Below are 27,624 nucleotides of genomic sequence, written 5' to 3'. Positions count from 1 at the left end.
ATTATTGCGACGCTTGAAATAACAATGCGTTGACATACTCTACCTCTGTTACGTCTTGCAGTAATAGTGTTGCTAACAATGATTTTGAGATTTCGTTAACTTTGCAGGACGCTTTCGTGAAGAATGTGCAGTGACATGCTTTTTTGTCGGTGAAATTCGCCAGAATAAAATACGCCAGAATTTCGGTCAGGTACGTTCACCAATCAAAATTATGTAATTAAATAAAAATCGTAGTTCGTTTCAATGCTAGCTATTCCCACAACCTTAGATTTTTGCGATTTCATCTTTCCTTTAGCCTTACATTACGGTGATCATGGAGTGCTAGGGTGCTTTAATCCCACTAGGTAGATCTTGGCCCTGATGACTTCGTAGAGGAGTCAATGTGGCCCGCGGACTAAAAAGTTTGGAGACCCCTGCGCTAGAGCTATACACCGAACACGGTGCGCCACATGGCCGTCTGGAGACCTGTTCTCTTGCGATCACGACCACCACCGCCAGCATTCCTTTACAGTGGCTGCATTCCTGCACAGTCTTAAGAAGGAACATCCAGCTTCTCGTAGCCTTATTACACTACCTCACCTTAACTCAGTGATGTGTTGATAACGGCAAATTTGTCGCCTTAAAGGGATTCTTCTCTAACATCAACTCACCACGTCCAATGTCAAAGGTAGCTAACACTCACAACCGTTAGAATGTGTAATTAAAGCAAATCTGGTACCTGATTTGCGATCCCATAGTGCCGCTAGTAGCGCCATTCTTGTGGAGTGACGCGAAATTTGAATAAGCAGCAGCAGCAGTAATAGTAGTAGAAATGCGCCTGCCAACTTTTGTTCATGTCGCACAACTCCTCCTTGGTGTCGCGATATTTTTCCGTCAGTGTAGTCTGGCTATTTGCGTGCGGCGAGTTATCATGATGTACATAGTTTCTGACTCTAATACTTGTCTTACTGTGTTAAACTTTTAACGTAAGTTTATACCTCTTTTAATGATTAGGGTGTGGCAGCGTTTTAAATTTTCATTCAATAATTATATGAAGTACTGACAATCTTTGCTACTGTGAAACATATCTTCCACTAAAAAAGTGCTCGTCGCTCTTCAGGTATGCATTTTAGAGCCCATATTTACTAGACTTTGCTGCTTTGCTGTCACATCCCTGAATGTAGAACATTCCGGCTGTGACGCACTCCACCTGTGTTAGGAATGTGTACTGAAAGATTGGTCGTATCTTTCTGCTACACTCTGCATATGTGTTCCTGTCTGAATGAGGAAAGACATATTCCTATACATCCTCTTGGCTGGTAACATCGTGCACACACAGAGCGTCTATCATGGAGCTTGCCTCGCAGAGGGAATATAGGGTGGCTCTCCCAGACTGGCGCTCGCCGCTGGAGGTGGCTACGGCTGCACATATTTCGCGGACTTACCCTCGGCCGTTACTCGTCCTTAGTGGCCGGTGTTTGGTTTGTAGCTCAGAGCCCTAACTTGGCTGGCGGCTAGCCGTTATACAGCCGGGACCCTTCTGGGGCTTAATCCCGCGCAGGGCTATGGAGTAATGCCCGCGCGTCCTCGTGCAACTTTCACGACACGCCTGCTACTTACGGCAGGAGAGGGCCGCCTCTCGCCCCACTATTTATTCTCCGCGCCCCGCTGCACTGCGGGGTTGCGGCAGGTCCGCAGAGAGCAGCGAGCAGAACCACTGCAGTCGCAGTCGCGTAATATGCATGTCGCTCACTGCGTCTGCTGCCTCGGCCCGTCTCTGGAATATAATCTCAGCTGGCAGACTGGCAGATACGTCATTATTCATTTCTCTCTCTCTCTCTCTCTCTCTCTCTCCCCCTCTCCATCCCCCTCCCCCCTCCCCCTCCCCTCCTCCCCTCCTCCCCCTCTCGCTCTCTCTCTCTCTCTCTCGCTCGCTCTCTCTCGCTCTCTCTCGCTCTCTCGCTCTCGCTCTCGCTCTCTCGCTCTCGCTCTCGCTCTCTCGCTCTCGCTCTCGCTCTCGCTCTCTCTCTCTCGCTCTCTCTCTCTCTCTCTCTCTCGCTCTCTCTCTCTCGCTCGCTCTCGCTCTCTCTCTCTCTCTCGCTCTCTCTCTCTCTCTCTCCCCCCCCCACACACACACACGTACATTCTCAAGGAATAGAGAAAGCCTTCACAATCTGATCACTCCTACATCATCCTTCGGTCCTCCATATCCACTCCATGAGTATCGTGGTGTCTATTCGTACGCAGCAATGCTGTGATATTACCCGGCCGCTGTGGCCGAGCGGTTCTAGGTGCTTGAGTCCGGAACCGCGCTGCTGCTACGGTCGCAGGTTCGAATCCTGCCTCGGGCATGGATGTGTGTGATGTCCTTAGCACTCCGTCTTCAGGCCACGAGTGGCCTACCGGGACCATCCGACCGCCGTGTCATCCTCAGTGGAGGATGCGGATAGGAGGGGCGTGGGATCAGCACACCGCTCTCCCTGTCGTAATGATGGTATTCTTGACCGAAGCCGCTACTAGTCGGTCGAGTAGCTCCTCAATTGGTATCACGAGGCTGAGTGCACCCCGAAAAATGGCAACAGAGCATGGCGGCCTGGATGGTTACCCATTCAAGTGCCGACCACGCCCGACAGCGCTAAACGTAGGTGATCTCTCGGGAACCGGTGTATCCACTGCGGCAAGGCCGTTGCGTGATGTCCTTATGTTAGTTAGATTTAAGTATTTTCTAAGTCTAGGGGACTGATGACCTCAGATATTAAGTCCCATAGTGCTCAGAGCCATTTGAACCACTATGAGGCCGCAGTCGGCCGCGAACACAGGAGAGTATATGTAACATGCGGTAATGGCTACGACAACTGCTTACTGACGTTGGCAGTGTCGTAGTACAGGCGCCGCCTCCTCCCCCCCCCCCCCCCCCCCCGATATACACACACATTAAAACGGCCACGTCAAACCGCCTTATATCTTTTTTACCTTTTTTGTCTCCATCTATTAGTTGCCATCCTCTTCCGTGTCTCTCTACCTCTGTTTGGCTTCTCTAACTACGTTCTTCCACTCTTCCCTTCCCCTACTTCTTCACTCGCTCCATTCCCTCATTACCCCTTCCTTTTCACCCCTTCGTCCCCCTACCCTTTTCCCTGAACTCCTCCTTCCACTAGTCCTACCGCTTCCTCTTTACCTGTTCTTCCCTTACATCTCCCTCTTTATCCATTCGTCCCCCCACAGCTTCGTCTTTACATCTTTGCCCCCCGAGCTCTTCGGCCCTCCTCCCCACTTCCTACTGCTGTCCTCCCATTCCCACTATTTTCCTCCCCTGCTTCCCTCTCCTTCCTTCCCAGCGCTTATCGATAAATATGACTTTAAGAAGGTGATGATTTGTAGCTTCTAAGTATTTTTGAAAACACGTGTTTTGCGCAATATCTATGCGTTATTTTAATAAAAACTACTAGTTATATGTGTACATGAGGATGATCGGTTCTATTTAATAAAATGACACACATCTATTGTGCAGATCATGCTTTTTCAAAAATACGATTATTTGGCTTGCTTGTATTTTATGAAAGTTGTGTATCTTACAGTCATTCAGCAACTACTCAGCCACTGTCCTGTTGCAATTAGCAGTGATGAACTGTGGTATCTTCTGAATTAGCGATCTGTCATTACTCTAGAAAAACTTTAAACGTCTTCTCGGCATCACGCTGTGAAGTGTAGGTTCTCTCGTATTGGAGCTTTCGGGAGTAGGGACTTACGTTTCACACCATTTTATTTAAATACCTCGGCCGTTCTGCTGCACCCTCTCTTCCGGTACGTAATGCTTCTTACACGTTCATGTTTTCCTATAAACAGCATGTCTCAACAGATAGCCACTTAAGGAAATTTCTGGAGGTAAGGGATATGTAACATGTTTTCCTGTCCGAATGAGGAAAGACATATTTCTATGCATCCGCCTGGCTAGTAACATCGTATTGCATGGTATTCGTGCTGATCTTTTTTCGATCTAACCCGCATTCAAATGGTGATCTTTTTTCGATCCAACCCGCATTCAAATGGTGATCTTTTTTCGATCTAACCCGCATTCAAATGGTGATCTTTTTTCTCGGTCATTAATTGATTTTTTTGATAGTGCTGTTGCAAGGATTATAACGATTATTGAAATAATTAGTCTAATGAAAATTCTTGTAGATAGAACTAGGATTGTACTTGCGTGGGTGGACTCTAGCAAAAACTTTATTTCAAGTTGACATTTCGATATTAGAGACAATATTAGCTCATAAAATCAACTTGATCTTTATAAATTCATTATCTATGAAAGACATTTTCGATCTTCTTTTGTGAAACCAATTGAACAGGTATTCCTTCCTTCTTCGAGCCTTGCTACGAGAAGGTTGTATCATTCCTGTAACTCGTACTTCCTGTTAAGGAATTTAAACCGTTTTATCTTTCTTTGGGTAGCACAATATGAAACCGCACACGCCCGCACTAATGATGTTTATTTTGCTCAATTCTGGGCCTCTAAATTAAAGTTTGTGACGCAATGATCGCACCCCATCAGCGCGCTATCGTCTTCTCATTTCATTATTTGTAAGTCAAACCTGCAGTCTACGTTTTTAACGAAGTCCGATTGTAATTATCATCATCAAACAAACCTAACTTTTTGCATTAATGATAAGCAACAATATGTTTTTGCGTCACCAGGCGCGCTGCTTTCCGTCGGCGACTGCTGAGCTTGAGGCTAAAATAATTTTATACTGTAAGAGAAGGTTCTAGCACGCCTATACTCTTACTGATTTTTATAGTTAGGCTATTTTTTCATATTGGCAAGGTGATGCACCCTTTCCCTCGACAATAATTTACTGTCACGTATAAATATAAAATAATTACTCATACTGCAGGAAAGAGGAAGTATTACAGGACGGTCGTAGGACAGTGTTAATGTTTAAGCTGCATAATACCAACTCTTGTATAACTGTTTTGTAGGTCTGACAAAAAAATTACTGAGTAACAGTCCAATTAAAACTATTTTTTTGTGTTAACGCTGACGTTTAATGGCACATTACTTCAAAATTTGTGCAGCAGCTCTTCAAGAATATACCTGAAAACAAGTTGTGAGGTCGTTCGATATCTATGTATCCCATTTCAGGTATTTGAACGCAGTGGGACTGCTGTTTACATAGATTTTAAATACAAATCGCTAGCTGTTATTAATTTTTTTCTGTCCACCTAGCACAGGCTACTAACAATGTGCGATAGTGCAGTGCATGTGTTGTTTAGAAGGACAAGTGAGAAACCGGGAAATGCGGGTGCGGGTTCGAGTCCCGGGCCAGCACAAATTTTCATTGTCATCATTCCATTATACAACTGATAGTTGTCCATATTCGTAACTGCGCATACATTTCAGGTACTAACAATGTGATGTGTGCCCTTTTCAGCTCCGCCTCTACTCGTACTATTTCAGACCCATTTACTGGTGTAGTAAGTTATTAGAGACCCAGTATCGACTCGGTGTTTGCGAGTGTGTGACGTCAGCTCTGCAGTGTCATGCACAATCTGGGTCGACCTTCCTGAATTCTTTACTAGCATTGTTGTACTAGGCGGATCGCACTCCTGACTCATCACACTGCCTGAGTCAGAAACTCCACCGGGTAGAACCACTATAAATTTCGCAAAGACGTGCGTTTTTCGCTAAGAACCTGTACCATCCGGCGCATTGTTTTGTAATTGTACACCTCTGTGAGAAGAAAGCATATCAACTCAAGTTTGATGTTCATTTGAGAGCTCCCTACAGGGCTATTTGAATCTGTTTGTTCACAGTTTTGTACCAAATAACAAAGGCTCTCCACATCACCTACCTTCAGCTTTTTTGCTTTTGCGTTGATGGATTCTTTGAGGTAAAAGGTTCTGGGCAGGCTAGAGTATCTGCAGAGACTCCTATCATTCATTACATAACCGTGCTCGCTTTCAACAGCATCTTCGGCAGACGGTCGTATTCGCCTGTGCACTTTCCTGGATGTCAATATTTGAAGAAAGCTGTGTACAGAGCTTGTCAAAGAAGCACGAGTTGCGTGCCGTGGTCAATACTGAGGACTAAACCAAACATTTGTTAGGCTGAAAGCTTCAGGCGAAAATCGTGTTACCCAGTTCACTGCAGATTTTTGAAGTTATTGTGTGTCGAGGTAAGTACTTGCAGAATATAAAATTGCAAAGGCTTTCTTCTACCACTTCATGACGTATTGCCTGTTGGTTTCTGTCACGGGATCTTCGACCGACGGTTGTTTAATGACTTTATGACGTTTCGCCAGCACGAGCTCGAAGGCTTATTCTCCAGTTCTGGTGGCGGAAGCAGGCGAGTTCGCGGTCGGAGTTCTATGATTGACGTTTACGCCCCTGCAGATACAAGTTTTAATAGCTGACATTGAACGTTGTAATTACTAAGTTTTGATCTAAGATGTCAGTAGCCGAAACGATAATTCAAAACAATTCATACACACATCAAAAACAGTTTTGCATCACCCCGGTTCCCAGATCTCCTGAAGATAGACATTGACTGTGGATATTGTATGACAGACACAGTCCCTTTCACTGTTCAGAAATGTCACTAAACCCGCCCAAAAATATTAACAACCATGCATGAGCAGCGCCTATTAGGCGGAGGGGGTCCGACGGCCGATCAGTTCCAGTCATTCCACCAGGAAAGAGGTACACGGCTCGTGTTGTCTGTTGTTCAACCATGCCTAGATGGTCAGTACCGCGATTCGATCGCGTCCGCATTGTTGCTTTGTGCCAGGGGAGCTCTCAACAAGGGAAGTGTCCAGGCATCTCGGAGTGAACCAAAGCGATGTTGTTCGGACATGGAGGAGATTCAGAGAGACAGAAATTGTCGATGACATACCTCGCTCAGGCCTCCTAAGGGCTACTACTGCAGTGGATGACCGCTGCCCATGGATTATGGCTCGGAGAAACCCTGACAGCTACGGCACTATGTTGAATAATGCTTTTTGTGCAGCCACAGGACGTCGTGATACGACTCAAACTGTGCGCAATAGGCTGCCTGATGCGCAACTTCACTCGCGATGTCCATGGCGAGGTCCATCTTTGCCACCACAATACCATGCAGCACGGTACAGATGGGCCCAAAAACATGCCGAATGGACCGCTCATAGTTGGCATCACGTTCTCTTCACCGATGAGTGTCGCATATGCCTTCAACCAGACAACCGTCGGAGACATGTTTGGAGGCAACCTGGTCAGGCTGAACGCCTTAGACACATTGTCCAGCGAGTGCAGCAAGGTAGAGGTTCCCTGCTGTTTTGGGGGTGACATTACGTGGGGCCGACGTACGTCGCTGGTGGTCATTGAAGGCGCCATAACGACTGTACGGTACGTGAATGCCATCCTCCGACCGATAGTGCAACCATATCGGCGACATATTGGCGAGACATTCGTCTTGATGGACACCAGTTCGCGCCCCCCATCGTGCACATCTTGTGAATGACTTCCTTCAGCATAACGACATGGCTGGGCTAGAGTGGCCAGCATGTTCTCCAGACATGAACCCTATCGACATGCCTGGGATAGATTGAACAGGGCTGTTTATGGATGACGTGACCCACCAACCACTCTGAGGATCTACGCCGAATCGCCGTTGAGTGTGGGACAGTCTGGACCAACAGTGCCTTGATGAACTTGTGGATAGTATGCCACGACGAATATACGCGTGCATCAAATCAAGAGGACGTGCTACTTGGTATTAGAGGTACCGGTGTGTACAGCAATCTGGACCACGAGCTCTGAAGGTCTCGCTGCGTAGCGGTACAACGTGCAATGTGTGGTTTTCATGAGCAATAAAAAGGGCAGAAATGAAGTTTATGTTGATCTCCCATCCAATTTTCTGTATAGGTTCCGGAACTCTCGGAACCGAGGTGATGCAAAACTTTTTTTGATGTGTATATAAATAATTTAAAGTCCTCGTTGTGTTTCTCTGGCCATATGTGAATGCTAAGCTCATCAACTGCTTTAGGGATTTTGATACGGTAATCAATAATAAATATACTGATGAAGGAGAAGGTTTTTGTGTACAGTTTATTATCGCCAGACAAATCGACCACGCCTTCGATACTTAAAAGGGACATCTCTCCGTACGAAAATGAATTTGTTTTTAAACGTTTATGCACAAAACGATTCCACACTTCTAACCATTCCCGTGATGGCGTGTGATTGTTTTGCTCTTGGTTTGCACATAGCAGCGCTTACGGTCTTGATGGAGGGGGGTTTGACATGTCAGTAAACCATTTATCTCAGCAGATAGGTGAAGTGTTCAGTGTACATGTGTCAGTACTATCATACATATACAGTAAAAATGAGCGGAACAGTTAACGTTTGGAACCTTTCAAGTATTGTGGCATCTAAGATAAGAAGGCGTTATCCAACGGTGGATGGTGTAGGACATGATGACACTTTCGGTTTGGTGGCTCTGATTATTTAGAAACATGAATATTCTTTTGACAGCTCAGTTGAAGTTACGTTAGATAGAATAGTGGATGAATAAAACGACATTATAGATAACGATTAATAGCGTTAAAGATTGTAGTCTTGGTGACAGTGATGTAAAGAGTACTCCTCAAACAGAAGCTAACAGTTCTGGTGACTATGAACCTTCACCAGAAAGCAAATCCACTGTTGTTATTATAACAAAATTTTTGGAAGAACGTTTTCAGTGTATTCATGATAACTACCATACACCTCCACGTAAAGTTGCGACCTATAGCCCATTACTGACGAGACGCCCTTCAATAAGAAGAGCACTGAACGTCAAAGTAATATTTAACTATACGGAAAAAAAATACATAATGAACATCCATTTCGACAAAAAAAAAAATCGAGAACTGGAGATAAAACAACGGATTCTGTCTCAATTTGACATAGCAAGGAATGAAGGAAAATGTGGCCATTACTGGCATCCGAAAATCTGGGTAATGCCGAAAACAAAGGAAATGGGGCACAGAAAGTGTAAATGTTGTGCCGCTTTCGAAGCAAGCCTCAAGAAAAAACGCAGTAGGTCCCGTGGACGTATCACTGCTTTCATGACATTCGGAGATGTACAGAAAGACCAAGGTATTCGGCAGTCTGAGGCCCGTTTTGTCAAACAATTAAGAAAACTGTAAATTTTCAGATACACCCACACTGGCATTCGGAACATCGTTCAAAGTGGATTTAATTGCGAAGTACCTTTTGGTGTGACACTTTCTAAAAAAGGGAAAAATCAGCAGTTGCGTTGGCCCAATATGCACACAATACTACTCATAGTTACACAATAGATTTCGGACTTCCAATCAGTGGACACCTAACAGAAAATGTGTGCATTTATGTTCAGGAAAATAATTTCGTCCCGAAAGTTAAAAAGGTATTGAGGACAATATGGTTCAAATGGCTCTGAGCACTATGGGACTTAACATCTGAGGTCATCAGTCCCCTAGAACTTAGAACTACTTAAACCTAACTAACCTAAGGACATCACACACATCCATGCCAGAGGCAGGATTCGAACCTGCGACCGTAGCAGTCGCGCGGTTCCGGACTGAGCGCCTAGAACCGCTAGACCACCGCGGCCGGCTTATTGAGGACAGTCTTACACTGTAGACACATATGTTGGCTAGCACAAGTGGGAAAATGTCAGAAGACCGTTTAAAATTCTTTGTCCTTAGTACTTTTATAAGAGTGTTGCAAATATCCAGGAATGTAAACTACTTCGTGATTGTTGTAGTGCTGATGAGGACACACCAACAGCAAATGATTCATTTGCTGGTAACGACATTGAATGCAAGGCCATTCTGCCAAAGACAACAAATACGTACAGCCTTTGGACGCATATTTCTACCGACAATATAAAATATGCGCAAGTAGGATAACTGAATCTATAAGGACTTTCTACAGCGACTTCGACATTAAATTAAGAAACAGAATTTTCGTAATGAAAATGTATTCTGTTGTTCGATACCGGCTGCACGCTTCACTGTATCGGCATATGGTTCAATATTATTGGCAACAGACTGGTACAATACTCCCTCAGATGTTAGTGAATTCAAGAATGTGATTCAAGTGGCAAATTGATTTTGCAGCTCAAGAATGCGATTCTGCGGATTATCCAGATACTGCTTTCGCGAAATACCCCTATTGTGATTTTGCGTATTGTTTCGCCCATTTCATTGAGGAACGTTATGTACATTTACGAGTATAAAGTCCGATAGTGACAAACTAAGGGTAACACAATCGAATGCTTTCATCACCCTAATGCCGGTGGTACATAAAGCCAAATTATTGCTCGAGCCGATAGACTTCCATTGCTAGTGGTAGTGGCGCTTATCTGGGACAGGTCGCTAGAGAAGTAAGAGTGTTGCATTCCATATTTTGAGTAATGGTAATACGGACCAAAACAAGAAAACATGTCCAGTAAACGTGGGCTCTACAATGTATACCTTAAGAGCTATAAGTAGTGCATCTTCTCTACTGTGAAACACATTTCTTCCACTGCAGGCTCTTTGCTATTACAAACGATGTGCAATACAGTAAACAAATGACACATTCCTCCCTTATTGGCCATGGATACAGCATGCCGTAACTTATGTTAGTGTTCCTTACTGTAAGCCGTATTCACAGTTCTCGGTATGTTCAGCGCATACACAGTTCTAATAGAAGTAGTTACTGTTTTGATGAGTCTGTGAAATGCTTTCACGTTGCAGTTTTATCATTACACTTACCAGCCTAATGGAAGCTTATTGTTCCAGATTGGAAATGGCAGACATCGTGTATGTGCTGCACTTGGCCAGAAATGTGAATACGGTGTACAGTAACAACAGTAACAGGTATTTACTGGATGCTGTACCAATGAACAATAACAGAGGGATGTGTTCTCATTTGTTTACTGCATTCTGTAGATCGCTCGTAATAGGAAAGATCTTGAATTAGCTCGTAGCTCTTCAGGCATGCATTTTACAACCCATGTTTATTGGGCACTTTTGTCTACTTTGGTCCATACCTCCCAAAATATCAAACACTTTTTTAAGGTCCTGCAAAGGGTAAAGTCTCATAATACGAAGAAACCGCCTAATGTAGGGTACCTAGTTATTACTACTGTTGGCACCAGACATCTACTGGCAAGTATCTGAACTTGCTCTATATGAGCCCTATACCATCTTATGACCGGAAGCAGTTTATGAGCTGTAGTTTGTTTAGGTTGCATCCGTTCGCTTGTATTTGCCATCTGAAAAATTTTTGTGGTGTCACGGAAATCAAGCTGCATCGTTGTTTGGGCATATTGACTTCATAAGTACTTTATTTATTTCGTTTTAATCGTAAGTACATGATATTTCAGTATTCACTTTCGTGCATCTGTATAGCATTTGGTTACGAAGGAAAGTGAAGATGGTGGGAAGCTTAATATGGATACAAAATGGGGTACCCCACATTTGCAGGAGCTTATTTAGAAATTTATTTTTATGGTCGAATACGTTCTTTATAATATTTTTGAAATAAAGATATACCGTATTACAATATATAATACAGTGTAATATATATTTTTTCCTTATTAGATGGCTTCACTGAAGAAAAGAAAGGCTTGCGGTAAAGACCAAATGAAAGGATCTATGTAAGCCGTTTTAAGGAAATAAATAGGCTACTTAAAAGCTACTAGACATTTCTGTGTACCACAAACAACGTTAGAAAGGCATTTAAAGCAAAGGCGAGAATCTGACAATGAAGATAGTATTACAAAATTATGGAGTGGGAAGAAAGCCTATATTTCCACCGGATCTTGAATATGACTTGGTAAGGCATTGCCTGTTAATGGAGGAGCGATTTTTTGGGGTAATCAGAGGATCACAAATCCATTCGTCGACTTGGTTGGTGTGATCTGCAGACTTGAGTTCTCTGCCCTCTATTTACAATACCGCTGGCCAAGGAAGTCCTACAGCAGGCTCTGCGAAGATCATAACCTGATCAACACATAAATACCAACCCGAAAGGCCTCAAATGAACAACATCGTAAGGGCTTATAATTTAAAAAAAAAAACTGAAAGGCTTACACAGACTAAATGGCACCTAAATATTACGCAGAACGATCCCTATGCACAGAGGTCAACTAGCCCTGCTAAGCAAATGCAGAAAAGAGGAAGAAAATCTCTAGATCTTCCAACTTCATCTTCTTCTGAAGATTAAGAATTGTCTTCTCTGTCAGAGGCTGGTGATGGGGGAAATGAAAGCGAAGAGGGCGTTGATGCGGACTGTGTGTGTATTGTGCAAGGTTGTTTTGAGATGATCGGCCAGGTGAAGAGGGGATCCGTTGTAAAAAAAAAAATGCCTGAAATGGGCTCACATAAACTGTGCAGGTAAACCGAAAAAGAATTTCATGTGCTTGAAGTGCAAACTATTGAATTATAAACCCCATGTGATCATTTTAGTTGTTTTTCTTTCATTTATTTTATTCAGTTTAAACTAAGAAAATAATTTTCATTTAATTGTTTGCTTTTTGTGACTGAAGAATTTAAAACAGTGCATTATCTGCTTATGGAAATTGTGTTAAACTATTTCTAGTAATACTGATTTTATTGTCATATTTCTAACTGAAAATTTTTCGAAAAGATGGTACCATATAACAGCAGTCACCCCCATATTGAGAACTGCTCTTGGAATTCTCTAAAAATAAATCATAAAAGAATGATTTTACATTTAGAAGCTAAAAGCAAAATAAACCTAATCTTAAAATCCCATACTTAATATATGTGTAAAAGTAGGATTAATTCTTAATGATATTAGCAATATGGGATAAAATCATAGCTACCCCATATTGGGACACTTTACTCTATTTAGCGATATAGACGGTTTTATTGACAAAATTTTATACCCTCTCTGCCTCAACTCTTGCCTTTACTTTACTGCCTTAATAGAAAAATTAATCCACTGCGTTCAGTGTGTCATTTCCTAATGTAATTTCTTCAACATTACCTGGTTTAAGTCGACTACATTACATTACCCCTCAAATATTACCGCTCGTATGCTTCTCTCTATTCATTATATTTTCAGCCACTTTAAGTTCATTTAATCAAATAAACTTTTGCTCTTTTGTTGATGTTCATCTTACAATCTCTTTTTCAAATTATTACACGTTTCCTTCAACTCAAAGTGCCTTGCTGTATCTGACACTAAGCATTTTTTTAAATGCATTTTATGCGCCTGCGAACATAAATTCATAGCATGAATGATGATTAGCACCAGTTTCAGGAAAATGTTGCGGCCACCCGAATAATTCTTGTTTTGTCGAAAAACAATATTTCTTAAAGTACTGTAAATTTATCACCTAGATTATGAATGTGAAATGTCCCATACCGCACCTCTACCTTCGGTATACCAGGTGTCCCAAGAGTCCTCAGGATCATTTTCTCTAGTGCTTGGGCAGATATTTTCAATTTCGTTTTTGCCATGTGTAGCTGAAGTCAGCCCAGACAAATAATCCTCGTCACGTCTTTCATGCGACGCCCATTGTCGACGGAATACGTTGGTTTGTTTCCTGTTACGAACAAAATTATTATTAACGCGGGATTTTGCGTGTTTATTCATAGAGAAGTGCCAAATTAGTCTGTTCCATTATTCGTTTTATCGGTATATGTTAATAGGGGCAGTGAAACACGAATGATAACCTGTACTCGAGCCCGGGTTCCCGGGTTCGATTCCCGGCGGGGTCAGGGATTTTCTCTGCCTCGTGATGGCTGGGTGTTGTGTGATGTCCTTAGGTTAGTTAGGTTTAAGTAGTTCTAAGTTCTAGGGGACTGATGACCATAGATGTTACGTCCCATAGTGCTGAGAGCCATTTGAACCATTTTTTTGAACCTGTACTCGAGCAGCCGCTGATCGGTTCTTTAATGTTGCTGTTAACACAGGTTGGGGCAAAAAAGTGACCCAGGGAACAGTGTTCGAGGCTACAGAGAAACACAGCAGAGGAAAGGAAATACAGTACTAACCTGATTACGAAAGACGTTGAAAGTGACCACCATTCATCTCTCGGCACTTTGGGCCCCTGGTCAGCAAGTTGCTAAAGGCTGATCGAAGGTGGCCGGCTGGAATTGCTGCTGTCTCATCCGAAATGTCTAGCTGCAGTTCTTGAAGACAGGGTTGTTGCGATACACCTTAGACTTGAGAGCACCATACACGAAGTAATCGTACACTGACAGATTAAGTGACCTGCTTGGCCAGCTAGGGCTGCGACCAGACTGACTTCTGCTAACAACCCTGTGAAGCACGAAGACTGTGTAAAAGTGCTCGAAGGTTCGGCCGGCTGTATGGCCAGTTGCTCCAACCTGATGGAAGTAACTGTAGGTCTTTTCCTCCTCCGTTAATGCTGCACAAATTCACGTCCAACTGTATCCACTAGTCCGGGCCACTTTTATTTTCCCCACCGCGTTATGTTGTTATGGTCTTCAGTCCAGAGACTGGTTTGATGCAGCTCTCCATGCTACTCTATCCTGTGCAAGCTTCTTCATCTCCCAGTACCTACTGCTACCTACATCCTTATGGATCTGCTCTTGGTCTCCTCCTACGATTTTTACCCTCCACGCTGCTCTCCAATACTAAATTGGTGATCCCTTGATGCCTCAGAACATATCCTACCAACCGATCCCTTCTTCTAGTCCAGTTGTGCCACAAATTTGTCTTCTCCCCAAATCTATTCAATATCTCCTCATTAGTTATGTGATCTACCCATCTCATCTTCAGCATTCTTTTGTAGCACCACATTTCGGAAGCTTCTATTTTCTTCTCGTCCATGTTTCACTTCCATACATGGCTACACTCCATACAAATACTTCCAAAAATGACTTCCTGACACTTAAATCTATATTCAATATTAACAAATTTCCCTTCTTCAGAAACGCTTTCCTTGCCATTGCCAGTCTACATTTTATATCCTCTCTACTTCGACCACCACTAGTTATTTTGCTTCCCCAATATCAAAACTCCTTTACTACTTTAAGTGTCTCATTTCCTAATCTAATTCCCCTCAGCATCACCCGACTTAATTCGACTACGTTCCATTATCCTCGTTTTGCTTTTGTTGATGTTCATCTTATATCCTCCTTTCAAGACACTGTCCATTGTATTCAGCTGCTCTTCCAGGTCCTTTTCAGTCTCTGATAGAATTACAATGTCATCGGCGAACCTCAAAGTTTTTATTTCTTCTCCATGGATTTTAATACCTAGTCCGTATTTTTCTTTTGTTTCCTTTACTGCTTGCTCAATATACAGATTGAATAACGTCGGGGAGAGGCTACAACCCTGTCTCACTCCCTTCCCAACCACTGCTTCCCTTTCATGTCCCTCGACTCTAACAACTGCCATCTGGTTTCTGTACAAATTGTAAATAGCCTTTCGCTCCCTGTATTTTACCCCTGCCACCTTCAGAATTTGAAAGAGAGTATTCCAGTCAACATTGTCAAAAGCTTTCTCTAAGTCTACAAATGCTAGAAACGTAGGTTTGCCTTTCCTTAATCTATTTTCTAAGATAAGTCGTGGGGTCAGTATTGCCTCACGTGTTCCAACATTTCTACGGAATCCAAACTGATCTTCCCCGAGGTCGGCTTCTACCAGTTTTTCCATTCGTCTGTAAAGAATTCGTGTTAGTATTTTGCAGCCGTGACTTACTAAACAGATAGTTTGGTAATTTTCACACCTGTCATCACCTGCTTTCTTTGGGATTGGAATTATTCTATTCTTCTTGAAGTCTGAGGGTATTTCGCCTGTGTCATACATCTTGCTTACCAGATGGTAGAGTTTTGTCAGGGCTGGCTCTCCCAAGGTTATCAGTAGTTCTAATGGAATATTTTCTACTCCCGGGGCCTTGTTTCGACTGCAATATCATATCTCCCATTTCATCTTCATCTACATCCTCTTCCATTTCCATAATATTGTCCTCAAGTACATCGCCTTTGTATAGACCTTCTATATACTCCTTCCACCTTTCTGCTTTCCCTTCTTTGCTTAGAACTGGGCTTCCATCTGAGCTCTTGATATTCATACAAGTGGTTCTCTCTTCTCCAAAGGTCTCTTTAACTTTGCTGTAGGCAGTATCTATCTTACCCCTAGTGATATATGCCTCTACCTCCTTACATTTGTCCTGTAGCCATCCCTGCTTAGCCATTTTGCACTTCCTGTCGATCTCATTTTTGAGACGTTTGTATTCCTTTTTGCGTGCTTCATTTACTGCATTTTTATATTTTCTTTCATCAATTAAATTCAATATTTCTTCTGTTACCCAAGGATTTCTACTTGCCCTCGTCTTTTTACCTACTTGATCCTCTGCTGCCTTCACTATTTCATCTCTCAAAGCTACCCATTCTTCTTCTACTGTATTTCTTGCCCCCATTCTTGTCAATCGATCCCTAATGCTCTCTCTGATACTCTCTACAGCCTTTGGTTTAGTCAGTTTATCCAGGTCCCATCTCCTTAAATTCCCACCTTTTTGCAGTTTCTTCAGTTTTAATCTGCAGTTCATGACCCACCGTGTTCACTATATTAATTGGGGGCCTCTATATCGAGTGTGGACAAGTAAAATTCCGCGCTAAAATTCGTTTTGTTCGTAACAGATAACTAAGCGACGTTTTCCGGCTACGTAGGGCGCTGCATGAGAGATACAATGAGTCTTATTTGTCTGAGCTGCCTCCAGCCACACATTGGAAAACGAAATTACAATTATCTGCCGAAACACCCAGCGAAAATGAACCTGACGAGGCTTAGGAGGAACGGACGCCATCTACGTCGCAGTTCGATACTTTGCTGCATGCCCGACATGTGCCAGTTGGCCAAAATGAATCACTGAAAAGCACCTGTTGGGAAGAGCGGAAATCCGTTCGTTGTTTGACGCGGAGGGCGGAATCCCAGAGAGGGCGGCTGTGGTCAGGGTGGGAGGAAACACAGACACCTGGGGCGCGAGGTGTGTGGGGCATGGAGAGTAGAGGCCGCGGGCGCTGACTCACAGGAAGAGAGGGGGGCTCTCGCTGGTCCTGTGTGTCCCCCCTGACAGGCTCCAGTACAGTATAGCCTAGCGTTCCTCACGCAGCGCATCGTCTCACGACCGACCCGTCTTCTGTTACAGGTGAGCCGCCACAGGCCGCACCTGCTGCAACTACTACCGTCATACCTGTAATGTAAGTACCTACTGTCAGTTACTACCTTGTACTGTGTGGTGACCTGAACACACTCGGTAACGGTCCGCTTATAGTGACCGTATTAATTTACTTTAATAGCCAACCCATCTGTCTACTTCGGAATACTGTTGAATGCAGATGCAGCTGAGAAGACAACCACGCTCCAGAATTGTAAGATGTGATGGGGGGGTTGGGGGGGGGGGCAGATTTTACCTCCAATCGTATTGAAAAACATTGCAGAAAGAGGACACTATCAGAGGGCAGCCGCACTCACCAGAACAGATTCAGTTCATTTAAAATGGGACTTAGCATCTGAGGCCATCAGTCCCCTAGAACGTAGAAGTAGTTGAACTTAACTAACCTAAGGACATCAGACACATCCATGCCCGAGGCAGGATTCGAACCCTCGACCGTAGCGGTCGCGCGGTTCCAGACTGAAGCGCCTAGAACCGCTCGGCCACACCGGCCGGCGGTTCATTTAAAATATTGTAAACTGAAATAGTCATGTGTTGTATTTGGAGAAAATGTACCTGGCGACTTTTGGGAGGGATGCCCTTTATATCGCAGATCGTTACTTCGCTAGCAGCTACTGTACAAATACGAGAAATTATATCGATGCGTGTTTAAACTACTTCAGCGTGTGATTCGTACTTCGAATTTGGAGACTTGTTAAAATGAATTGATGTGACGAGTTCCTACCTATCCGAACGCAAAACTGATGTGGGACATTTCTAATACGCTCTTGAAAGCCCGCCTTTTTCCTTTTTTTTTTAGTGTAACTGACAAGCTATTTATTCTGTGTATGACTTTTGACGGTAACAACCATGGGTGCTATCGTCCTTCGATTTCAGAATACACAGTTAGATATTTATTAATTCAAGGCTTAATTTGCTATTATTAGTGGTAGTTCTACAGGGTTTTTGTCCAGGCCTCGGATAGTAACAACACAAAACCATCTTCAAAATCTAGAAAAAAAGCGTTATGCACTAGGTATGCCGGCCGGGGTGGCCAAGCGGTTCTAGGCGCTACAGTCCGGAACCGCGCGACCGCTACGGTCGCAGGTTCGAATCCTGCCTCGGGCATGGACGTGTGTGATGTCCTTAGGTTAGTTAGGTTTAAGTAGTTCTAATTTCTAGGGGACTGATGACCTTAGAAGTTAAGTCCCATAGTTCTCAGAGCCATTTATACCATTTTTTGCACTAGGTATATACGGGGTGTGTTTTTTTTTTTTTTTTAAGTAAGGTCCGTTTTGTTGTAGACACTAGTAGTTCACGTGGATACCGCAACGAGCGCGTGCGTCGTGTACCGGCATGCCTCGGGAACAACTGTGCTCAGTTTCAGCTCTGTAGCTAACCTGTACTGTTCTGTTGTGTGATTTCAAAACGTTTAAGACTATCAACTCGCCCGCCGCGTGTGCAGTCCGCTCAGTGATACGGCGTTTGTCAGCAAGGAACCTGTCTGATGCAGAAATTCATCGACAGATTTGCGAAGTGTACGGTGATACTGTTATGAGTGAAAGCAAAGTGCGTTAGTGGCTACGAGAATTCAGAGATGGCCGTGACAAATTCCATGAGGAGGACCGCTCCGGTCGGCCATCTTTGATTACAGACGATTTGGTGGCTTCAGTTGAAGCGAGGATTCGTGAGAACGGGCGCTTCACAATAACAGGTCTCTCAAACAAATTTCCTGACGTGTCTATATCAGTGCTTTACAACATTGTTTCTGAACACCTAAAGTTTAGAAATAGGAAACTGTGCTCCCGTTGGGTCCCGAAACTCCTAACAGAGGACCACAAAAACCAAAGATTTGAGTGTCTGACGAAGTTCTTGGCTCGTTATCACGAAGAAGGTGACGGCTTCTTGAGTCAGATCGTAACTGGAGACGAAACATGGGTTTCGTATATCACGCCCGAATCGAAGCAACAGAGCATGGAATGGAGACACACACACTCGCTTGTAAAGGTGAAAGCCAAACAGACTCTGTCCCAGCGCAAAATCATGGCGTCGGTGCTTTGGGATAGGCATGATATTTTGTTGGTCGACTTCATGCAACGAGGAATAGTTATGAAAGCAGAAGCATACTGCCAAAACCGGAGAAAGCTACGCAGAGCGATTCAAAGAAAAGGCGCGGCATGCTGAAAAAGGGAATTGTCCTCCTCCATGACAATGCAAGACCTCACACTGCAGGTCGGACCCGCGATTTATTGGACAGTTTTGGCTGCGAAGTTTTAGACCGCCCACCCTACAGTCCTGATCTTGCGCCGAAAGATTACCATCTGTTCCTCCACCTCAAACAACACCTCAGTGGCAACCGTTACAATGATGACGACGACGTGAAAACACCAGTGAACTCTTGGTTATCGGAGCAGGCGGCAAGTGTTTATGAAGAGGGTGTTTTAAGACTGGTTGAGAAGTATGATACGTGTTTGAACAAACTTGGCAACTATGTCGAAAAATAGAGTGAAGTATGTACTTTCCGAAAATAAATTAGCTTGTTTTGAAAAAACCTTTCGTTGTGTACTTATGTTCCAACGGACCTTACTTAAAAAACACGCCTCGTATATATATATATATATATATATATATATATATATATATATATATATATATATATATATTAGTGTGCATAAAATCAGAAGTAACGTAAGGCTATTTTCCTGACGTTGAAGATGGTGTAGTGGATAAATCGGTCAGAAGTACCATAAGGCTTTCTACGGATGATGTTGTACACAGAGAAGTCGCAACACTAGAAAATTGTATTATAATGCAGGAAGACGCACAGGGCCAACGCTTCGTGCAACAATTCGCAGTTGACTCTCAACATATGGAAGTGGAGCGTACAACTTCCTGTAGACAAAAACTGTGTACCGGATCGAGACTGGAACTTGGGATCGCTACCTATCACGGGCAAGTGCTCATCAACTGAGCTAGCCAAACACGACTAATGTCCCGTCCTCACAGCCTTACTTCCACCAGTACCTCATCTCCTACGTTCCAACTGGCGGAAATAAAGCTGTGTAGACGGGTCGTGAGTCGTGCGTGGGTAGCTCTCTTGGTGAGTTCTTGCCCGTGAAAGGCAAAAGTCCCGAGTTTGTGCCTCAATCCGGCACACAGTTTTAATCTAACAGGAAGTGTCTTGTCAGTCAACATTCCGCTGCAGAATGAAAATTTCATTCTGGAAATGTAACGGGTAATAGACAGTAAGGCTCACGATGGTCAGACTAGAGGACTACTTCCAACTATTGTACTGCAGTCACATCTATTCAGTATCTGAATTTGTGTACCGAACAATTTAAGGTGGAACGGCGACATAAAACTATGGAACGGCGACATAAATCTATGAGCAGGTAAGGCAGATCAGGATGTATAGTCCACCTGCAAAGGAAGTAGCTCAAAATACCCTCATTCAACCACTACTTGATTACTGCTCGTCAATCATCATGGAACATATTTTGTGTTAAGACGTAATGACCTTTCTAGACTCTGAGAAGCTCATCTGCAGAAACTAGCACGTTCATGCGAGACACAGCTGGCCCTCTTTGTGCATGATATACAACAGGCTCTAGATACCGGCTCCCAGGTTGATGCCATATTTCTCGTCTTTCGAAAGGCGTTGGACTCAGTTCCGCACTGTCACTTGCGCCAGAAAGTGCGCGCTTGCGGTCTATCCGATGACATATGCGGTTGGATAGAAAGTTTTATAACAGACAGAGAGCAGTATGTCGTCCTGAATGAGGTGACTTCAACAGAAACAAGCGTAACTTCAGGTGTGTCCCAGGGCAGCGTGATAGGTCCGCTGCTTTTTACGATTTACATAAACGATATGGTTGATGGTACTGACAGCGGCGTTAGTCTGTTTGCCGATGATGCTGTAGTCTACAGAAAAGTAGTATCACACGAAACTTATGAACAAATCAGTGAGGATTTGCAGGAAATAAGTGCGTGGTGTAATGACTGGCAGTTACCTCTCAATATTAGTAAGTGTAACCTACTGCGTATAACAAGGCGAAAATCCCCATTAATGTAAGAGTACAAAATAAATGCCCAGTCTTGGGAAGCGGTGACATTTGTCAAGTATCTGGGTGTGACTAATCGAAATGATCTCAAATGGAAGGATCAGATTACACAAGTAACGGGTAAGGCGAACTCTAGATTGCGGTTTATTGGTAGAATCTTAAAGCGATGCAGTCCTTCAACAAAGGAAATTGCTTACAATACGTTAGTTCGTCCAATCTTAGAGTATTGTTCGTCTATATGGGACCCTTACCAGTTGGGTCTGATTCAAGAGATTGAGAAGGTCCAAAGAAGAGAGGCAAGATTCGTGATAGGTACATTTATCCATTGCGAGAGCGATACATATCTCATAGAAAGTTTGAAGTGGGGCACACTTGCAGATAGAAGACGAGCTAAACGGAAGGGGCTGCTCACTAAATTCCGAAATCCGATCTTCACCGAAGATGTAGAGCGTATATTATTACCACCAACTTTGCCGGCCGGAGTGGCCGTGCGGTTCTACGCGCTGCAGTCTGGAACGGAGCGCCCGCTACGGTCGCAGGTTCGAATCCTGCCTCGGGCTTGGATCTGTGTGATGTCCTTAGGTTAGTTAGGTTTAATTAGTTCTAAGTTCTAGGCGACTGATGACCTCAGAAGTTAAGTCGGATAGTGCTCAGAGCCATTTGAACCACCAACTTTCAAATCGCGCAATGATCACCATTCAAAGATAAGGGAAATTAGAGCTCGTACTGAGGCATTCAGACAGTCGTTTCTCCCTCGCGCGATCCGCGAGTAGAACAGAGTGCGGCGTGTGTGTGTGTGTGTGTGGGGGGGGGGGGGGAGACGATGATATGATATGACTTCGGTGCGAATTCTCCCTCCGCCAGACACCGCTTGGTGGCTAGCGGAGTATATATGTAGATGTAGAATCTGGGATCCGTACTAAATAGGACTGATAAAGGAAATACAGAAGTCGCTAAGAAGAGCAGTATGTTTCGCTGCAAGTTCACTTATAAGCACGAAAGCGTCACATAGATGCTCATTTAACTCCAGTGGCACTCTCTAAAAGAGAGGCGTTCTGCCTCACGGAGTTTACTGTTAAAATTCCGATTGTGTCGGTACGTTCCAAGAAGAGTCAACCAATACGTCTTCAGCCTACGTAAATCTCACGAAAAGACCGTAAAAGTAAAATTAGAGTGTTTCGAGCTCACACATGGAGGCTTACCAATAATCGTTCCTCCCACTGACCTTCCGTGACTGGTACAGATAAACGGTGAAGTCAAAGCGGCACACAAAGTACTCTTTGCCACACACCGTAAGACGTATTGTAGGAGCCGGCCGTGGTGGCCGAGCGGTTCTAGGCCCTTCAGTCCCGAACCGCGCTGCTGCTACGGTCGCAGGTTCGAATCCTGCCTCGAGCATGGGTGTGTGTAATGTCCTTAGTTTAGTTATGTTTAAGTAGTTCTACGTCTACGGGACTGAAGACCTCAGATGTCCTATAGTGCTTAGAGCCATTTTTTGTAATGTAGGAAATGATACGAATTGCCCTGTAAGCTTGATTATGAGAACCACTTGTAATCTTTCCTCGGAAAACTCCTCGTCTCCTCGGCATCGTCGACAGTAATCACTCGAAGTTAATCGGCAGACGTGCTCTGATGGGGAACGACTTCGTAGCGCCTGCGAAATGCAAGCCGACGTGCTCTCCCTCACACGCGGGCGCAGCGCCGAACGCATTACGTTAATCGGAATCCGCTTCACAAACGGGCGAAACGGCTACCCAATACTCGCCACCGTCGGGATTCCATCCAATCGCGTAAAGTACCACGATCTCTCTCTCTCTCTCTCTCTCTCTCTCTCTCTCTCTCTCTCTCTCTCATTCCCTGTCAGTTTCGCCCATTTTCAATTGTAACTTTGCCAAATGACAAATTTAATTAGCTGCTACAGGAGCGAAGAGCTGACGTGACGCAGTCAATCTGTCGGCCCGATGCCTGTGGATCCGGCCGCGGCTGGCCACGCGTCGCGCGTCCTGCCGATTCGTCGCCGGAATTCGCCGTTCTTTCATCTTTTTGTATCGTGTCTGACTGCGTGAATGGCAATTAACTTGCACGCTCCCCTCTCGCTCTCCGGTATGCGGCGCCGCCCGTATCCGTCGCGCTTTCAATTTCCCCCGTGCATTATGAAGGGATTCGGAATTCGACCGTCACGAACAATTACACTCGATTGCGGATCCAATTAGACTGAGCACCGTTCTTCTCAAATTGGCTGCAAAAACTCTTCCGATTACGCCGGAAAAACCGAAAAGGCCCGATCTGCAGTGCGTGTCGGATTTCGCAGGTTTTGACAGCGGCGATTCATCTTGTGCCGCTTCGTGGCCGCTCGTGTCAGAGTGCTCTCATCCGTCAACGGGCGTAGTCTGTCTTCGATTATTCGGGACCAAAGCACCGAGCCAGGCAGCGCAGCGGTAAAGCACTAGACTCGCATTCGGGAAGATGGCGATTAAAATCCCAGTCCTGTTATTCAGATTTACACTTCCTGTAGTTTCCCCAGATCGCTTAAGGGAAATGCTGGGATGGTTCCTTTGAAAAGAACAAGGCTGAGTTACTCTCCCATCTTTCACAATCCGAGCGTTTACACATGCCACTCTAGTGGCGTCACCGAAGTTGCATGTGGAAACAACCAGATTCCCGTGGCGCCACCTCGAGTAATGCCACTTTTAGTCATGCCACAAAAGTTAAAAGCGCTTCAACGCTTTGTAACGTCACTTTCCTTCTTCCACGACCAATTGGCGTCAGAAGGGGCCTCTGTCTTTGAAGCTAACAGGCGTGTTTGATGGCTTCCATATTTATACTTGTGCATTACGAATATTTTTAGTTTCAGTGCTACGCAGCATTCAGGATCTCTCCAGTAAACATTGCTTTCAGTGCGGTTTGTTTTGCTACAGTGGTAGGATGTGGCACTTTGATGTATACCTGTCCCAGCCTGAATTATTTCACTCAAATCGCGGGATGGTTCCTACTGCAAGGCTACGGCCAACTACCTGGGACATCCTAGACATTCTAGACCTGTCTGTCTGTAAATGTCTATATATGTGAATTACTTTAATTCTGTTGTTCTTAAATTGTAATACCAGGACATGGTTCAAATAGCTCTGAGCCCTATAGGACTGAACAGCGGAGGTCATCAGTCCCCTAGAACTTAAATCTAATTAAACCTAACTAACCTAAGGACACCACACACATCCATACCCGAGGCAAGATTTGAACCTGCGACCGTAGTGGTCGCGCGGTTGCAGACTGTAGCGCCTAGAACCGCTCGCCCACACCGGCCGACATAATAAAGCAATCTGACACTTTTAAGAAGAAAATATACTGGCAGTGCACTTCATTGTACACTCATTAGATATATTGGCCCCTATGATCGGGGCTTTGTCAGATAGGAGAGTTGAAATCCAGAAATAAAATCAGTCACATAAAATGGCAAGTCATGTTATGGACTGCACGCTGACTGGTGGGAAGCGGAGAGTGTGAACACTACGAAAACAAGGCAGGTTGCGCGTGCGACGAGATGGAAGTACATTTGCGCCATAAACAACTGGTACGGGGAAATGCATTGTGGGAGCGGGAGTGAAAGAACAGTGAGAAATAAAGAATGTTAAAGGACGCTATTGTAAAGTAAAATATGCTAACTTACATTAAAACCCTTATAATACAACTAGTACATTATCGTAAGAACAGTAATAAAGTTAATGCGTGAAAACTATTAAATAAACGCACGTGACGATGAAAGAGATTAGTGCGTGGGTCGTAGTACAGTGAAAAACATACACTAACAAGAGTGGGTAAAATCAGTGTCTTCACAAAATATAGAACTAGGTCACCCCGCTCAGTATAATGCTGTGGACGAATTACGAGAGCTTGCTTGAAACTAATGGTTCCGAATTTTTTACGTAGAAACTCTTAAAGCATTTTAATTAAAACTAACGTTGTTAACTTTCTTCTTCATACGTACATACTTATTTCTCAACACAATCACCCTGGCGACGAACATATTTCTCCCAACGAGAAACCAGTTTGTTCAAAAATGTTCAAATGTGTGTGAAATCTTATGGGACTTAACTGCTAAGGTCATCAGTCCCTAAGCTTACACACTACTTAACCTAAATTATCATAAGGACAAACACACACACCCATGCCCAAGGGAGGCCTCGAACCTCCGCCGGGACCAGCCGCACAGTCCATGACTGCGGCGCCTTCTTCCCGCGCCTGGGTTCCCGGGTTCGATTCCCGGCGGGGTCAGAGATTTTCTCTGCCTCGTGATGACTGGGTGTTGTGTGATGTCCTTAGGTTAGTTAGGTTTAAGTAGTTCTAAGTTCTAGGGAACTGATGACCATAGTGCTCAGAGCCGTTTGAACCATTTTTTTCAGCGCCTTCGACCGCTCGGCTGATGCCGCGCGGCACCAGTTTGTTGTTTACGTCACTGTAGATTATTTGACTTTATTGACTTAGCCACAACCTTACCTCTGCTTGTACCGTGTCATCATCATCAATGTGAAGTCTTGGAAGGTTTTCTTCAGAGTTTGGAAACAGAAAAAAAATCGGATGGGGCCAAGTCGAGACAGTGTGGAGTATGATCGATGACATTGAAGCCAAGGCGTCGGGATGCTGCCGATATCGCAGCGCACGTGTGTGGATTGGCGTTGTCATACTTAAGGAGGGGATGCTCCGTATGTGGACGAACTCTTCGAATTCAAAACACAATTATAGTACGCTGTTACTCACGCGCCAACATAGTTACACAGTGCCATGTTCACGCTACAATTCGGAGCCCTTTAGCGGCAGTGGGCTGCAAATATGTAGACATGAAGAATGAAGTTGAAGAATGTTAGATACGTTTGTCCAGTTTGAAAAGTGTTTAACAGTTCTCACATAAATTTGGAGCAGTTCAGGCTACAGTCGCTGTTAATCACAGTTTTTGTCAATAACATGATGGTCTTTGTATACATATCACAAAAACGGCTATCTTAGGTTTCTTTTACTTCTTGTTTACGTTAATTCGCGCCAGCTTCGTTTCTTCTGGTCTTCCTCATTGACAAATATTTTGTTAATTTCATACTTCACAACCTTCTTCCCTCTTTTGTGCATGATGGTTTTGCTCTGGGTCTAGTTCTGTGCTGGAAACATGTGAAAGCCTGCAGTTTTGTTTTAAAAATCGTCCTGTTATCTATCTCTGAATCCTGTATTCGCATTTCTGCCTGATCCCTTTGCATCTGTTGGTTCTCTTTGACAAGAAACTATATTATGTGCTGTGTTAAATTCCCTTTGTCCATTCTAAGGGTGTGTCCGAGGACCACTCTCCTTCTTTTCCTGATAGTATACGAGATTCTCTCTATCTTAGTAAACAATTCATGGCTCGCTCTTCTAAACTGACCATCTTTTGTTCTTCGAGGACTCAATATCCACCTGAGAATCTTTCGTTCCAACAGTTCCACTTTCTTAAGTACTCTTGCTCATATTTGGTTGACTTTCTGCTGAGTATATGGGTCCAGAGCGGATCACTATCTGGCAATGCCTCAATTTTCCATTGATCGAAATATTCTAACGTAGATGTTCATAGATAATCAGTATGCTAAATCCATTGTTTTTACTAGGGGCTTCCATTGCTTCCTTTTTTTGTAATCGTGGTTGCTACTCTTTCTCCTAAGTGTTTAAATCTCTCGATCTCATGTATTTTCCTTCCTTCTATTGTCACGCATCTAGGAACTGCCTTGATGTTTGTCATATACTGAGTCTTTTCGATAGCGATCTGTAGGCCTGCATTAGCCGTTTGTCTCTGAAGTTGGGAGGTTTGGTTAAGTCTCTTCTAATGATTCAGACAATATCACGATATCGTCTGTGAATGCTAGACTATCTACCCGTATTCGTTTTGTCTTGCGTTCCTGTCGTACTCCACCCATTCCTTTCATTTCGCGTCGCCATTTCATCACCACCTTACAAGAACACTGTTAAAGAACGAAGGGTAGATTTCGTCTCGCTGACTGACTCTCTATGGCCTCTGAAAGCCTCCCGACTTGACTTTGGGTGTTGGGTATGTTACCGTGTTTGTGGTCAGTTCATTGGATTTCTTTTATCCAAACACATCTACTCTAAAATTTGAAACAGTGTTCGTCTACCTACCAAATCATAAACTTCATTGAAGTCTACGAATGTCAACATTAAATTCTTGCTCCTCTGTTTCTAATACGCTATTACCAGTTTCAGATACAAAATACGTTCTGCGCGTCGTCTCCCCTTACTGAAGCCTCCTTCGTACGTAACAGTTTATGCATTTAGTTTTTCAGTAAAATGAAGATGAAAATTGTAATTAAAGTGCAAGTTCACCGCCGCATTGCAATTTATTGGCCGGCATCAGCTTCTAGTATCACTCTTAACCCTTGAAAGGGTATGACGTATATGCCGTACGGTGTGTTG

The 27,624-nt window shown here is 44.0% G+C and overlaps 1 protein-coding gene across 1 annotated transcript in view; it reads left to right on the top strand.

Annotated features, from left to right (window-relative positions):
- LOC126262189 (dystroglycan 1) overlaps nt 1-27,624 on the top strand; it is a 280,598-nt gene that overhangs the window by 129,506 nt on the left and 123,468 nt on the right. Inside the window, exon 2 of the mRNA XM_049958600.1 lies at nt 17,114-17,165. Within this exon, the coding sequence (XP_049814557.1) occupies nt 17,164-17,165 (2 nt within the window). The 5' untranslated portion in view covers nt 17,114-17,163. The remainder of the gene's footprint in view (nt 1-17,113; nt 17,166-27,624) is intronic.

This window comes from Schistocerca nitens, chromosome 6 (genome assembly GCF_023898315.1).
Source record: "Schistocerca nitens isolate TAMUIC-IGC-003100 chromosome 6, iqSchNite1.1, whole genome shotgun sequence".
Taxonomy (NCBI): domain Eukaryota; kingdom Metazoa; phylum Arthropoda; class Insecta; order Orthoptera; family Acrididae; genus Schistocerca; species Schistocerca nitens.
Note: the sequence above shows the minus strand (reverse complement) of the source record. Positions and strands in the feature narration are given on the sequence as shown.